Source organism: Lagenorhynchus albirostris, chromosome 4, assembly GCF_949774975.1.
Source record: "Lagenorhynchus albirostris chromosome 4, mLagAlb1.1, whole genome shotgun sequence".
Classification (NCBI taxonomy): domain Eukaryota; kingdom Metazoa; phylum Chordata; class Mammalia; order Artiodactyla; family Delphinidae; genus Lagenorhynchus; species Lagenorhynchus albirostris.
Genome location: NC_083098.1, coordinates 40,471,741 through 40,489,288, shown reverse-complemented (window position 1 = coordinate 40,489,288; position 17,548 = coordinate 40,471,741). Strand labels below are relative to the sequence as shown.

The 17,548-nt window shown below is 35.5% G+C and overlaps 1 protein-coding gene across 2 annotated transcripts in view; it reads right to left on the bottom strand.

The window, feature by feature from the left end:
* HELQ (helicase, POLQ like) overlaps nt 1–17,548 on the bottom strand; it is a 55,346-nt gene that overhangs the window by 29,668 nt on the left and 8,130 nt on the right. The window contains exons 3-10 of one of the 2 annotated variants that reach the window (XM_060147898.1): nt 16,667–17,384; nt 12,857–13,035; nt 12,098–12,298; nt 11,166–11,238; nt 9,132–9,229; nt 7,889–7,987; nt 6,440–6,585; nt 3,193–3,432 (exon numbers count right to left, since the gene is read on the bottom strand). In XM_060147898.1, coding sequence (XP_060003881.1) covers nt 3,193–3,432; nt 6,440–6,585; nt 7,889–7,987; nt 9,132–9,229; nt 11,166–11,238; nt 12,098–12,298; nt 12,857–13,035; nt 16,667–17,384 — 1,754 coding nt within the window. Of the gene's footprint in view, nt 1–3,192; nt 3,433–6,439; nt 6,586–7,888; nt 7,988–9,118; nt 9,230–11,165; nt 11,239–12,097; nt 12,299–12,856; nt 13,036–16,666; nt 17,385–17,548 lie in introns of those variants that run through there. The other variant, XM_060147899.1, reaches the window with a different exon arrangement.

Below are 17,548 nucleotides of genomic sequence, written 5' to 3'. Positions count from 1 at the left end.
CCTAACACCATACACAAAAATAAGCTCAAAATGGATTAAAGACCTAAATGTAAGGCCAGAAACTATCAAACTCTTAGAGGAAAACACAGGCAGAACACTCTATGACCTAAATCAAAGCAAGATCCTTTCTGACCCACCTCCTAGAGTAATGGGAATAAAAACAAAAATAAACAAATGGGACCTAATGAAACTTCAAAGCTTTTGCACAGCAAAGGAAACCATAAACAAGACCAAAAGACAACCCTCAGAATGGGAGAAAATATTTGCAAATGAAGCAACCGACAAAGGATTAATCTCCAAAATTTACAAGCAGCTCATGCAGCTCAATAACAAGAAAACAAACAACCCAATCCAAAAATGGGCAAAAGACCTAAATAGACATTTCTCCAAAGAAGATATACAGACTGCCAACAAACACATGAAAGAATGCTCAACATCACTAATCATTAGAGAAATGCAAATCAAAACTACAATGAGATATCATCTCACACCAGTCAGAATGGCCATCATCAAAAAATCTAGAAACAATAAATGCTGGAGAGGGTGTGGAGAAAAGGGAACCCTCTTACACTGTTGGTGGGAATGTAAATTGATACAGCCACTGTGGAGAACAGTATGGAGGTTCCTTAAAAAGCTACAAATAGAACTACCATATGACCCAGCAATCCCACTACTGGGCATATACCCTGAGAAAACCATAATTCAAAAAGAGACATGTACCAAAATGTTCATTGCAGCTCTATTTACAATAGCCCGGAGATGGAAACAACCTAAGTGCCCGTCATCGGATGAATGGATAAAGAAGATGTGGCACATATATACAATGGAATATTACTCAGCCATAAAAAGAAACGAAATTGAGCTATTTGTAATGAGGTGGATAGACCTAGAGTCTGTCATACAGAGTGAAGTAAGTCAGAAAGAGAGAGACAAATACCGTATGCTAACACATATATATGGAATTTAAGGGAAAAAAATGACATGAAAAACCTAGGGGTAAAGCAGGAATAAAGACGCAGACCTCTTAGAGAACGGACTTGAGGTTATGGGGAGGGGGAAGGGTGAGCTGTGACAGGGCGAGAGAGAGTCATGGGCATATACACACTAACAAACGCAGCAAGGTAGATAGCTAGTGGGAAGCAGCCGCATGGCACAGGGATATTGGCTCGGTGCTTTGTGACAGCCTGGAGGGGTGGGATGGGGAGGGTGGGAGGGAGGGAGACGCAACAGGGAAGACATATGGGAACATTTGTTTATGTATGACTGATTCACTTTGTTATAAAGCAGAAACTAACACACCATTGTAAAGCAATTATACCCCAATAAAGATGTAAAAAAAAAAAAAAAAAAAAACTTTAGACTGAAAGCATGTACCAAAGGGCTAAGCCCTATGAATAAGAAGTAGCTAAACTGGGAGAGTTAGGATTGCAGAATTAGATTTCTCAGTTTCTTCAGTTTCAAACCTTGGCTTTGAAACTCATTTGTTGGCCGTGAAGTTGGGTAAGTTACTTCATTATTCAGTGCCTCAGTTTTCCCTTCTATAAAATGTGGATAATAAAATACGACCTTTCTCACAGAGCTGTTGTAAGGATCTATTAAGTCAACGCATGTAAAGCTGTTATGACATGAGTGAGGGCATGTAATAACTGTAATTATTATTATACACTATGACAAAATGTTAAGGTTAAAGAGAAAAGTCTAAAAGCCTCTGGAAAGGGAAAAACAGCACGCCTATGCAAAAACAAAAATGACCAACACTAGCGCCTAAAAAACATGGAAGAATACTACAAGGGCCCCAAAGAAAAAAAACTGAACCTAGAATTCTGCTCCTAGCAAGGTGTTCAAGTGTGAGGCTAAAATAAAGACATCTTCAGCTACGCAAAGATTCAAAAATTTTTACTCCCAATGCAGCATTTAAAAAATAATTACCCAAGGATGGCAAAATAAAAAATGGATCATAGAAGGAAGATGTGAGACACAAGAGGCAGTGGTAGGCACACACACACACACAAAAAGTATAATTTACAGGTAAGTTTAAAGAACTATTGATTATAAGATGAAAGAAAATTTAAAATCTAGAACTAAAATTCCAGGTAAATGCAACAATACATGAGGCAGTGTAGAAAAACACACAAATGCTAAGACTCTTGTTATGTTCAAGCAGAGGATATAGTTATTGATTAATTCTAAAATGACAGAAAAACACAGTTGCGTTTTTTAACAGTTTTACAACTGTTAAAAAATTTAAGAGTAACCATTGAAACAAGAGAAATAGGATAGATAACTTCCTTTTTTATTTCAACAATTGTCTGAAAAAATAGAAAACTTAGCCAGTGACAGAGTTTGAAAATAAAAGAATAGAAAAAAATATACTTGGCAAAAAATGTAGTCCCAGCATTCAAAATAAAATCACTAAATGAGGAAAACAAGGATGTATTCTATTCATAAAAGGTATAATTCAGCAATAAGATATTTGCAGTAAACCTTTATATACCTAGTTTTGAAATACAAAGCAAGAACTTTTAAAAATGTAAAAAGGATAAGTTGACAACTCCATCATTACAGTGGGAGACTCTGAAACTGACAAATCAAAGAATCACAAAGAAAAGGGAGGAGCTGATGACTAATAACTGTTATACATTGAGCTATATGAAACTACATACTCAACAGAAAATACATATTTTTTTAAATCTCATGGATGATTTATAAAAACTGACCATTTATTTGAAAAAATGTCACAAATGACAAAGAGTAGAAATCAATTATACTGGTAATAACCAAAAAGATAATCAAGGATCTACTCTTTAAAAAAAGATACTAGACTCAAAAGTCTTTCTGGATGAGTTCTCTAAAGTTTCAAGGAAATCTGTTAAATAAACTCTTTCAGATCATAAAACATGGTCAAAAGCTTGCCAACTGTTTCTACACAACCAGGATAATAAACCATAACATCAAAACCAGATAGGGAGAGTAACAAAGAAAGAAGGAATTCTAACAGCAAGAAATCTACTAGTGTTATTTTTCATTAAAATATTAAAGTAAATAAACCGAACAATCAACTAAGCAAATGCTGAAAAAAACATTTGATAAATTCTCACCCACTACTGAGAAAGAATAAAACAACAAAAAAAACTGTTGGCAAGCTAGGAACTGGAAAGTTTTGAGACCGGCCAACAATGACTTATATCTTACCTTCGAGCTGGTAGGTTAACACCTGCTGCTAGGGTGGATGTGCAGGTAAAAAGGCAGAGAACTCCTGCGGAGTAGGCCTCTTCCAAGAGCTTCCTTTCATCACTCGTTAAACCACCATGGTGATAAGCAACTCCAAATGGGATGGTGTGCTTTAAAACAGGACACAGGTTGCCATTGCTGATATTCTTCAAGTTCTTAATCACCTCATGTTTTTCTTTCTCTTTGTGTTTCAGATATTCCCTGGGAAAAAGACGTTAGACGTGAACCCTTGATCTTATAGTGACAAAGTACCTAAAATTTTAATTTCAGTAGGTGCATGTAAACATTCTTTTTTTAAAAGAACTTATTACTTTTATTGATATAAATACATAGAATGTTCTTAGAATTTTGATTTGACTTCATTAGCTATTAGGCTAATGAACCTTTTTGTGGATCACAGAGCCCTGTGAAAATCTGCTTAAAACTAAGGAAAAAAATATTCACATAAACACAACACTTTGCATATAATTTCAAGGATTCGTGGACTTCCTGAAGTTCAATCCTGTACCTCCTATGAATACATGAACTCCAGGTGTAGACCCCTGCTCTAGATGTTACAATTATTTTTTCACAAGAACATATATCTTTAGTGAAGATGATTTGTTTTAAGTCATAAATTTTCTTCTCTGAAGATGAAAACATATTATTAAATCATATGAATTATATGTAAAACTGTCTAAACTCTAGCATTTTAGAAGCCTCAGTAATATCCTACAATGTCTTCTTACCTAGAAGCACCTATTATTTTAAATTCCCTTCTAGAAAAGAAAAAAAGGAAAGAAAGACTAAGTACAACTAACTACTAACTGACTACAAAGCAACAACTTCTGAATACCAGTAGCAAACAAATATAGTCCAAGATATAAATATAATACACACAGCCCTATGTTGTTTTAGCATGCTTCATGGAAAGCATAGAGAGCTCTGGCTGGTGCTAACTGCACAAGGACAGTCATTTCACATGAAGTTGAGAAATGGGAGGCCAGGAGACAGTGAAGAATTGGGAAGAAAGTGGTCAAGATTCATCAGTGCAAGAACTAGAAGTGGCCGCTGAGTAGGGAGCAGCAGACTTTATGTTACTACTTTCCGGCCAGTGTTTGAGGTCCTGAAAGGGACAAATACTTCTCAAGGAATTAAGACTTATGGATAATCACCTTATAATTTTAGAGAAGGGAGACATTATTTGTAACTGACCAGATAAGACATAATTATATGGAGAAGGGTTTTGTGGGAGAAGTTGAGATGTGAGCTGGGCCTTGAAGACCAGGTGTTAGAGAGGCAGCAATGAGGGGGCAGGAAAGTGCAGAGTTGGCAGAGGGTAAAGCAGGATTGTAGGCATGGAAATGGGAAGTTCAAGAATAAACAAAGAAGACAAGTAGTTCAGTCTGGATGAAGTGCAGGGTGGATAAAGAAAGGAAGAAATAAGGACGGAAAAGTAAGTTGAGTCATTATCTTAGCATGAATTCTAGGCTAAGAAGCACTGTGGTATCATTTTCAGGGACATTTTTAGGGAAAGTGATATGACCAGAGCTCTGGCAGTTGTCAGCAAATAGTGTTTAAAAGACATCCTTAACTTAGAAGTCAAAGGTGGTAATAGCTATAAAAAAGATAATTTTCCTTGAGATTGAGACAATCACTTGGGAAAAAAATCTGCTTCAGTCTTTGCACTTAGACATACAAGCATATTCTAGGTGATTTTACTATACCTGCTTCACATGAAATGTCTGATTAGGAGGCAAATCATTAAGACATAGGCTGATATTCCAGGACTCTCATGAAATTACGTTCTAAGGACAATACTGAGATCAGAAACCATTTAGCCCCAGATTTTACTTCATCTACATGTAAACTATAGAATAATATGAAAAAGTATGCTCTAAACATGACATTTTAGCCAACAGCCACCAAAAAAGGGGGCTAAGCTATACTCAGAACATTCACCTTATGAAAGCAGCAAGTAATATGGAAAATGTATTTTAGAGGAAGTTTTCCTTCAGAAAGAGTTTAAGAAAGTATCAAGTGTCCATAATAATTCATTAACTAAGGGTTCTGGAGAACCAAATTTTTAAGTAATTCAATATTAAACATCAACATTTATGACCCAAATAAACTGTTATCACCAAAAAGCAAAATAAGTCAAGGATATAACTTGACTAATAATAAACCTCACATCTCCCAGTCAAAAGTTTGTCTCTAAATTTCCCCATCACTTAGTGCTACACTACCTTATTCTAAGAAAACAACTGATTTACTGAGAATATCTCAATGATAATTTAATTTCCTTAGGTTTTTATAGTCTACATCACCACTGTAAAGGCAGACTCTGTTACTGAAATCGGAAACTCCTGAGCTTTATCCCGAACATCTGCATCTCTGTACTAGTCAATGAATTTAACTCTATATTAGATCAATCCATGATGACAGCAGGATTGGGAGGGGAGGCGGAGGATGGCTAGATTAGAATCCATAGTACTGGTCTGTGAACAGTGAGATAGCACTGGCTCAGGGGCCAAAAAGAAGTCTGAAAAATATGATAAAAGTACACATGGGACAAAAAGGTACAGAAAAAACTAAACTGTTCATACTTAAGTTCATTTTATACTTATCTCTATGACATAACAGAACCAACATTAACATTTTATAGTATAAAATTACAAACTAATACATTTCTTAATTATTTAGGAAATTCAATTCAAATGTCCACACAACCTAAGTGTGAAGTTTACTAAGAAAACAAAGGCAACAGTACTTAATTAAAAAGAAAGTTAAGCTGAAGATATGATTCATCCACACAGTGATTAGTGATCAGTCCTCTGATCATGTAGGCCAGCAGCTGACCTTGGCTGCATGCTGGACTCTGCCTAGGAGCTTTACAAAATAATGGTGCCTGGGTCCCACTCCCATATATTCTGATTTGTCTTGGATGTAGCTTGGGCACTGAAATTTTAAAAAGGCTCCAAGATGATTCACTGTGCAGCCAAGCAATTATATTAGTCAGCGTTCTCTTACAGGTAGAATTTTTCTCTGGCCATTTCACGTATGTGAATTTCACAGTTCAACTTTCTTCAAGGTCAGGGCCTTTAGAATCTATTATAACAACTTAGTATAATGTTCTGCAAGAAGTAATTAGTGCTTGCTGAATAAACAGAACATACAGCATGTAAATCATAATAAAAATGAAACAATATTTTTTAAAAGAGTAACATACTTGCTTAAAATTTTGCATATCATTTCTGCTACATTTTCACAGTTCTTCTTAGTGGGACAAAAAACTAAGCAGGAATAATTGGGAATAACTTCTGTCACCAATGCTACCAAGTGATCAGGATCCATCTTTTTCAGAGTATCAGAATACTGCACAACAAGATTTAGGAACAAAGTAGTTAGCAACCATGAAAGCCTTTCATTTTACCAGTGTAAAAGGTAAGTAAAAAGGTAAGCTTTGAAAGGTAAGTAAACCAACCATAATTTTGAACTTCTCATTTAAAATATGATCATTTAAAAGAAAAGATACAACCTATATTAAACAGCAAAATGTTAAGTCCCACTTTTCTCTTGGGTTATTAGGGTTTCGTTAGGTGTATTTAGTTTTAAATAAAGGAAGTGAAAATAGTTAATGTTATTAATAACCCCACTGCACACCCGTCTCCACTGAAGCAGAAAAAGTCCACAGAGAGAAACACAGATTGATCCTAATAATAGTCAAAGAACTGCATAAATAAGCTAAACCTGCTGCTTTACTAACAGTTTTCAAAAACATAGATTCAATCATACTACAGGACATATTTTCAGAAATAAAAAATACATTTATCAAGCAGATGCAAAGAACTCAAAGAACATGAAGAAAAATGTAAAGTTATTTAAAATCTCCTCACTTCCTTCGACTTTACTGAAAACTAATTAAGATACAAATTGAGAATAATATACCTTTATAGAATTCTAAAACTGTTGTAAAATCCCTTTCTTCCTTTTAATGTCCTTCACATAAATCACAGAACATTAACATAGTATACATTAACATTTTCATACACCAGTATCTGAGCTATACAGCCCACAAATATTTCTTCTTGTTTTGCTGTTGTTGCTGAATGAATAAACATTTATGGGAGAGGTCTCCAAACGTTCTTGGTTCCTGGAGCCCCAAGGTCAAAAGAAATAACTAACAGTTCTGATTCTTAGGTAGTTAGGTCCAAACAACTTAATAAGTATGTATTTCCTCACAAATTAGTAGCCATCTAAATAAATAATACACATCAACTGAATAAAATTTTTTTTATTTCATTCTTAAATAACCATCAGAGCCCACTAACAGGATGTGCACACAACTGGGCCCTGCAGTCTTTCAAATCTTAGAAATCCTCATTTCCTGTCCCACATTGATTTTCACATGGTATTTGCTTACAGTAAGTGCAAAAACAACCCCCAACTTCACAAAGATACAATATCGTAGAAAGTAATGTAGTGTGATCTAATGTTGACATAGGAAACTGCCTATCTTGAACCAGTAGTTTGTGTGGTGTCCAAGAGTTGTCAAGCATCAGCTGTTTCTCTGAAACAACTAAACTACCCCATGGTACCCATGCAACTCTTTTGTGGTGCCCCAGGGAAGCCGGGCACAAAGTCTGGGAACCTCACCTTTAGGGATTATCAAGGTTACCTTATAGTTAAGGAGACGTGAAAAAGTCATGCCATTCTCAGCTTTGCTGTCAACCTCATATATTGTGTCCTTTATTTTCAGATATTCTTTTAATTCAACCTCGAATTAAAAGGACATTTGCAATTAATATCACATGTAAATTCCTTTTTCCAGAGTATCAAATTTTGTAAAATATGTTGTAAAAAGGAAAGATATACAAAAATTTTAGCTTTTCTAAGGTATGTAGAATGCTTCAACTTAAAAGTTACTTCTTTCCCATTTAAGTTTATTTTTCCCTTTAAATCAAAACAGGGATTAATATCCTTGAAGAAATACTTATGAATTGAATAGCCACATACCTAAAAGAAAATCAGATACTTGTATGTGTCACAAGAGGAAGTATAAATGAGTCAAGTGTTCAGACTCTATCTTTTATTAAGGAGTTATTTATGGTATTCCTCAAGATTTATAGCTTCATTAGTCATCAGTTTTAATCTAAAACTGACCAAATTATCAAATTATTAATTTAACTATTTGTAGACAAAAAAAGCTTGTAAATACAGCTCATTGAATTTTTAAAAGAACAGCATCTAATTTGACAATTAAGGTCAGAAAATGTCTCTTGAAAATTCTCATATTTGGTGCAAATGTAAAAACACTAAATTTCAAATTAAAATTTGGTGATTCTAAAAAAATTATTTTCTGAAAACCTATTTAGACACAGAAACTTCAAACAGAGTATATGTACATTATAAGTTACTTTTGAATAACTATGAACTACATTTATTTACTTTCTTTCTTTTAGGAATACTATTATTGGGGAGTTTAAATTTAAATCCATGTGAAGTCTTAACTTATTTTAAAAAAGCATTAAAACTACCAAAGCATAAATATTTGAAAATATTTTAACTTTTAAGATAATTTTTTTTATGTGCCAATAACTTGAAACATGAGTCACTAAATTCTCACTGAATGAAAAAATTTACCTTACAGAATATAAAGTAGAAAAGCAGAATGGGTCTGAAAAATTCCATTCAATAAATATTCATTGAAGGCCCATGGGTCACTCACTGTTCCAGGTGTTCCCCATACAGTACTGACCCAAGCCAAGATCCCTGATCTCTACACACAAACTTGCTACCATTTAGCCATGGTGAGTGGCATTATGTTCCTTCACTACTCTTAGAATTTTTATACAGTACATTTGCTACTTTTCTTTCTAAATAGAAGATGATACATAACAAACCAAACCTTAGGTACATACTGGTCTAAACTGACTCGTGTAATATTCTGCTTGCAGGAACTCTTGTAGGTCTTCAACATTGTTTAATGTTGCACTCATACCGATAATTTGAGTTGTTTCTAAAAAAAAAAAACCCAAAGTATTGATGAAAATGTGTTACTTAGTATATCATAACAATAATTTTAGCAACCTTTTAGTGTTCTTATTCTTCCTGAGTGATTTGAGAAAGAGGGGACAGGTAAGAAAAATACCAACACAGTTGACCCTTGAACAACACGAGGGTTAGGGGTACCAACCTGCTTCGCAGTCGAAAATCCGTGTAAAACTTATAGTCGGTCCTCCATATCCTCAGTTCTGCATCCCTGGATTCAACCAACCACAGATCATGTGGTACTGTAGTACTTACTATTGAAAAAAATCCACATATAAGTGGACCCATGCAGTTCAAACCTGTGTTGTTCAACGGTCAACTGTATAATACCAGAGTATTAATCTGGCAGATGATATTACTCAGAAGAGAGGTATAAGCTGGTAACACAGATTGGGAGCCATCAAACACAAGGAGCCCTTGAAGTCATGAGTATGGATGCGAATTAGCAGAAATTGTATGAAGTAAGAAACAAGAGAAGAGTCTAAGATGAATCTATGGTAACACCAATGTACATGATGAATACGCTTAGAAAGCAGTGTCACAAAGGAGAACAAAAGGAGAAACTAAAGAGATTCCTTTCATTCAAATATCTATTAAGTGTAAGGCACTGGTGACAAAAGGACAAATAAGTATACAGCAGTAGCAAACACATGTCCATTATGTGCAGGTACTATGCTAGATGCTGTACAAAGACTGACTCGTGCTATCTTCACAGCAATTCAGTGAGGAAGGTTCTATTACTATCATCCATTTTTGATGCATAAGGAAAAAGAGGCACAGTTACTATAACTTGCCCAAGGTCACAGACAAAGTTAAAAGTGAGCCAGGATTTGAATCCAGCTCCAGAGTCTGCCCTTAGCCATTATGCTATGCTATCTCTCAATGCTAACACATGATCAGTCTTACAGACAGATAGTAGGGAAACCAAGACAGAATGATGTTTAAGCATCCAAAGGAAAAATGAATGATAAATAATCAAATGCTGAAGAGAAATTAAGACAAGGACAGTCAGTGTACACTGGATTTGACAAGTAGATGATCATTTTCTCCTCTTCCTCTGCTTTATATTTTTCCATAGAATTTGTCACCATCTGACACACTGTATGTTTTCTTGTTTATCTGCTTATTATCTGTTCACTTTCACTAAAATATAGGTTTGATAAAGGCAGGGCCTGATGCACAGGGGGTACTAAATAAATTTTTTTTAATAAATGATTATAAAGTGCTACAACCTGCCTAAATACCACTGTTATCAAAATTTTAAAAATAATTCTTAAGATCTGATCTTTATGATTAATAATTTTCCGTATATAAACTATTAACAATATACAACAACTAATAAGCTATTGCAATAGTATATCAAAAAATAATAGAGAAGATATTTAGAATATTTCATATACATTTAAAGACTATCTGATGTTGTAAAATAGCTCCTTAAAGTGACTATTTATATACAATGTTTTCTTGGTATGATGATCATACTGATGGTGGCAACAACAGCAAACCCTTATTGTGCTACATGCTAGGCATGGCTGAATGCGTCCGTTACATGTGTTAACTCATATAATCCTCACAATAATCCCATCTGGTTGGTACCATTATTATCCCCATTTTACAGATGAAGAAAGAAAGGTTGAGTCACATGCCTAAGCACACATAGCTAGTAAGTGGAGGATACTGATAGGGGACATCCTCAAATGTTAACTTCATTTATCTTCACAATTCTACTCACTCATCCATTCTTCCAACAAAAATTTATAAGCTTACTTTAGACATAAAAAACTAAGGCAGAAAGCTTAAGTACCTTACTCTAGGTTACATAATCTAGCTAGTGACGGAATTAAGTCTTTTATAGGTCTCTCGATTATAAATCAATTAGTGACCACATTTGAAAGAATACTTACTGCTAGTGTAGAGGATTTTTGCTAGAGTCATTTCCAGTATAGCCCCACGGCTTCCTTCACCAATCATGTGCAACTTCGAGATTTAAAAAAAAAAGGGAGAAAAGTAAATCTGCATAAAATACCTAAATAAAATAAGCATACATTGGATGAAATGAAGAAGCCATCTTTGCTTTATAACTCAAACATTTTCGTTATGGCAACTAGAGTACCTATACATTATTTCACTGGTATTTTAAGTTAATGAGGTTGTCCCGAGTACAACATTCTGGCATCTGGAATTCATAAATACTATTATAAAACTGAACATATATACATATATTCACTCTTCAAGAAACACTTGACACAAAACTGAATTTAAGACTACCATGCATGGGGGCTTCCCCGGTGGCGCAGTGGTTAAGAATCCGCCTGCCAATGCAGGGGACACAGGTTCGAGCCCTGGTCCAGGAAGATCCCACATGCTGCGGAGCAACCATGCCTGTGCACCACAACTACTGAGCCTGCACTCTAGAGCCCACGAGCCACAACTACTGAGCCCGTGAGCCACAACTACTGAGTCCACGAGCCACAACTACTGAGCCCACATGCCACAACTACTGAAACCCATGCACCTAGAGCCCGTGCTCCACAACAAGCGAAACCACAGCAATGAGAAGCCCGTGCACCACAATGAAGAGTAGCCCCTACTCGCCGCAAATAGAGAAAGTCCGCGCGCAGCAACGAAGACCCAATGCAGCCAAAAATAAATAAAACAGATACAACATTAAAGAAATAAAAAATGTTTTAAAAAGAAGATTACCATGCATGAAATGTCTTTATCTGTGTTATCTATATATTAAAATAAATTACTTATTTTCATAAAGGTATTAAGCAGATCCACATAATAAATGTTAGTATAATAAAAATGTTGATAAATAAATGGAGTAACCAACCTCATCTACAACAACCAGACCCAGACTGTTAATCCTTTCGGTTTCAATCAAAGAGTTCACCAGACTATGTCCTTTTTCAATAGTGGCAATATATAGTGATTTCTTTTCCCTTCTTTTAATTGGAGGAAATTTTCCTTTGCTTCCAGCATATTCTTCAACAAAGAAACCCAGTTCTACACCAAAACTTGACAAACCTGAAATCTAGAATATTAGTTAAAATAAACAAAAAATATCAGATAAGAACCCTAATTGTTAAGTGTTCACAGGGATTTAAAAAATCTAAAAGTGTTTAATACTGACAATGGGAACAAGGTCACAGATAATACATACCTACATATATATAAGAAATGTCATAATTACTGTATTAATCTTTGCAAATAAATGCCACTTTTAAACTAGATAATATAAATATAAATTTTAAGTGTCTCCTCTGATGTTAAAAAAATCAGAATAACTCATTTATTTTGATAAAATAATTGGTTAGTTTCTGCTTGAAAAAGCAGGCTAAATATCAATACAACATGTAAAATGGAGTTTAATCCACAGGTTTAGAAAAAAATAAAACCCCTTCTGAAACAGAAGAGATTTTCGATTAAGTACTCCACACTGTATTTGCACATCCTAAAAATAATAATTCTCCATCATTAATAGAGATACCTTTTCTCAGTCAATAAAAAGTTGTTACATTTATGCTAGTTTTTATATCTGAATGTCGAAATTACATTAGCAAATACCACTTGTTAAAAAAAAAAATCACACCTTTTCTTGAACAATTGCCACATATGGTAGGATCATTAAAACATCTTTTCGCCGGCAAAGCAGTTCTTGCAGCATTAAAATCTCAGCCACGAGGGTTTTTCCACCACTTGTTGGCAAGGAATATATTAAATTTTTTCTTTCTTGCACAGAATTCAATGTTAAGCAAGCATGTTGCCATTCTGTGGAATTGAAAAAAAAAAAGCCTTATTTTCCCCTTCTACAATCTCAAAAGTTTTCTAAGATAGAATCAAATCTTACTCTGTGTAGCATCTTCTCATAGTGATAAATGTAACTATATATCAATGTTAATTGTCAAAATCCCCAACGCATGGTGTGCATTCTAGTTCAGGCCTGGTCAGTGAGGTGGGCAACTAGCCCACCTATTTGCCCACTGCAGGCTGAGGTCTAAGATTCCACAGGGCAGACAGCACCTGCTGGACAAGAGATGTCACCTGGGACATGGAGGGGCTAACGGGCACTTCAAGGATCTGTGTGAATTCTAAGGCCTTCCTCTTATGTTCTGCAAGGATACTGTGTGAGCTTCCCTTGCTCATTCACCCAAATACCATCTTAGAGAGAAACAGGGCGAGGAGGAATAAAATTTATGAGGTTTTACACAAAGTAAGAAAGACTATTCAACAAGCTCTCACAGGGAGCTGAAGTTTGAATGGCCTGAATACCACCTTAAACTGATTGATGAGACTGTTTAAACCATAAAAGACTAGGATCATTAACTAGGACATCCAGGATTTCTACAACTTAGCAAGGTGGAATGTATGAAAAGGATCACATCAGATCCGAAACAATGTGAAAACTAGTATAACTACTCTGTAGGAAAATCTGACAATGTGGATCATCAAAAGTCTTCAAACTATGCATCATTTTTATCCCTAGAAAAATGGGCAAAAGATATGACAAGACATTCACACCAGGGAGAAATGCAAATGGCTAATAAATACACGAAAAGATGCTCTATTGTTACCTATTAGGTTGGCAAAATAAAAAATGTTAAACAGCTACCAAAAAAAAAGCCCCCACACATAAAATCCAGAGTTTACTAGACTGGACATGAACAGGCATTTCTGTGTGTGGCTGACGAAAGCATAAACTGTTACAATTTTTTGGAAAGCAATCTAGCAGCATCAAAAATAAAACTGCACACTGCCTTTGATCTAGCAGTATTGCTTGTAGAACTCTACACCTACAGAAGTAAAAGCAAGGGTATATGTGCAAGATGTTCACCATAGCATTGTTTATATATAACAAAGAGCCATCAAGGGGTAAAGACTGAATTACTGCACAATCATATGATGTAATTCTTTGCAGCCTGAAATATTTGCAGATGACTATGTATTTTTACTTTAAAAGTATCTCAATATTTTACAGGCCAAGAAAATACAGCCATTATATTGTAATAACTTTATTTACTTATTTTTTTATCTTTTGGTTGTGCTGTGCTGCATGTGGGATCTTAGTTCCCTGACCAAGGATCGAACCTGTGCCCCCTACAGTGGAAGCATGGAGTCTTAACTACTGGACTGCCAGGGAAGTCCCCTGTAATAACTTTAAATGGAGTATAATCTATAAAAATACTGAATCACTATGTTGTACACCTGAAACTAATATTGTAAATCAACTATGCTTAAATAAAAAAATTTCAAAAATATTTAAATAAATTGAATGTTTAATACTTAAATATTAAAAAATACTTCAGACTAGTATCACCCACTAGTTATCAAACTGCAGATGTTTGTGTGAAAACACAACTTGACCATATCCACATTTTATCCAACTCAGACTTTTAAAGTATAAAATGACCAAAATAATGAATATTTAGGAATAACATCTATCTTCACACACTAAAAAAAAAAAAAAAATTACATTAACTTAGTTCCCAACATTTCTATAAAACAAATTAAGCATAATTCTACACTTAAGAGGCAAAAATAAGTTTAAGGTTGAAGTTCTCTAGCTCAGTAGCTCTCAAACGTCCCACACATCAGAATAACCTGGAGGACTTACTAAAGCAGATTGTTAGGTCCCACCCCAAGGTTCTGATTCAGGAGGGCCAGGGTGGAGCCTGGGAATGTGCATTTCAACAAATTTCCAGGTGATGCTGCAGTAGGAACTGCACTTTGAGAAGCATTGTTTTAGCTCAATGAAAAGTAGCACATATATTTATGCTTTAACTTGGTCATCCTTAAGCCAGATTTACAAATAAAAAGAGATTTTAAAAAGTTATTTACTGGGACTTCCCTGGTGGTCCAGTGGTTAAGAATCCGCCTTCCAATGCAGGGGACGCGGGTTCGATCCCCGGTCCGGAACTAAGATTCCACATGCCACAGGGCAAACTAGGCCAGCGTGCTGCAACTAGAGAGAAGCCCGCATGCCACAACGAAAGATCCCGCATGCTGCAACGAAGATCCTGAGTGCCGCAGATTAAGACCCAACGCAGCCAAAAAAAAATAGTTATTTACTGAAGTTCTTACTTAGAAGCAATCAATATAACTACTGACAGTCATTACCAACGTCTAACTTGGCATGTCCTTGACACAGAACTGGAAAAACAACTATTATTATTATCCCTTTTTAACAGAGCAGGAACTAAGGCTCAGAGTGCAAAACCTGTGTTTAAGTGACATGGCCAGAATTCATAACTAGGCTGACAAACCCCAGCAGTAGAGAACCTACCAGAGTGTATCAGGCACAGTGCCAGTCACATAAGAAAAAGATGAGTTAGATAGAGCCCTGTCCTCAGGGTACTCATTCTGGCAGGAGATGCAGATTAGACAAAAAACAAGGTGCTAGGAGAAAAGCAGAGGGAAAAAAGTTAACATCTACTTCAAGGGCAATATACACCTGTAGCTCTTAAACTGCAAACCTTGCAATTTAGAATTTGTTAGACTCTTGTAGAGCCTTATATTAGACTTTGTTTCCTGTAGTCCTATTTCTCCAACCCGATTGTCTTCTCCCGAGATGCGAACTCATGTTTTCAAGTGGTTCATAAGATACTAACTTAGGAGTTTCAGAAATAATTTTGAAGTAATTGGATGATAGGCTGCTCTTCAGGGATGGAAGCAAGCATCCTTTCTGTCTAAAATGACACATATTTGAAATATATGCAAGGACCCAGGATTTTTGAAAAACGTTACAAGACAAATGAATTATTATCACTATTTCTTTGCACTTAAATCCTAACGTTAGTTGTCCTTAAAAATGTTTAGTTTTCATCAAACTAAACAGTTCAGTCAGTTTTACAAATACTGACTTCTTTCACTCAAGACATATTAGTAGTCAATGGAATTTCAGCAACTAAGTTTTGGTAGTAAAGTAAGAGCCAGCTAAGGAAGCATTAGCTAAGAAAACTGAGCAGCAGCTAGACAACCAGAGGAAAAAAACCAAGAGTGGAATGCCAAGAAGTCAATAAATGGGTGTTTCAAGAAGAGTTTGGTCAATTTTGTCAGGTAAGCAACTGTCAAAGAAGGTAAGAACTAAAAGTATCACTGAGTTGCGACACCCTAGTCATTATATCTTAAGTGACAGCACAGAACCCAGAGTTGGAGTGGACTGAGAATTATCTGAAGTGAGGAAAGGGAGGCAGCAAGGATAACACGCTGGAGAAGTGTGACCACGAAGGGAAGGAAAGAAGTTCAATAGTAGCAGGATAGGAATGGAAGGCTCAGAGAGGACTGATGTTTTGATTTGTTTTAAGGGGAGACATATGACGATGGAAGCAACGGTTTTCTTTTGATTTGCATCGATATTACAGTGATGATGGTAAATTTTTTTCATTCCAGCAAAAAGCATTACCATATAATTTTTCAATTCCCTTGAACTGAACATAAAGGTCTCTCACTTTGCTGGGCAATGAATAAAAAGGACCAAGGTCATCTAATGAAGACTCAATTGTTTTCTTAGCAACATTAATTTCTTCAGATAGAAGAGTCTCTTTGAGCTGTTTAGTCCTAGAAAATACTGGTGTTTGAGCCTTGGCATTTCCAGTCATGGTATTTTTTAGATGATCTTTAAGACTTTTTCTCCTATTCGCATCTGAACTAGTTCTGACTTTGGAAGAGGATTCATCAGTTTGCTGTGGTTGCTCTACGTTATTAATGGGCAATTCCTCGTTCACAGTCTTGTGAGAGGATGAGTTCCAATCCCTCTCTTCAGTAGATGGATCACCCAAATCATTTGAAGAGTTATATAAATTTTCAAAGAATAAAACCTGTGAAGAAGGTATATCATACAAAACATCAGCTTCAGGATCAATACGGACATCTTCATGCCCACTCTGGTTCTTCGTGTGCTCATCTATTTTTAATTCAGTACAGTCGCCTACAGTAGTAATGCTGAGTGTGTTGTGTTTAATGCTTTCTGAACAAAGATCTTCAGTGGCATGGTCTGTAGCATGTTTCCTATGTTCAGGAAGTTGCAAATATTTTTGTTCCAGGTCATCAACTTGAGCTAAAAAAGAGTTTTCAGCAAAGCTATCATAGTCACCAAACATGTCCTCTTCACTGTCAATATTCTGGAAAGAAGACAAAAAGATTTATGGTCAATTCTAGCTTCATTAAGAATAAAAGTTCCAGCTGAGGGCTCTATCAAGCATATAATTATATGGTCACTTATGGATCACAGACCTAAATGTAAATCAGCCTATAAAATAGATACTATCATCCCATTTTACAGATC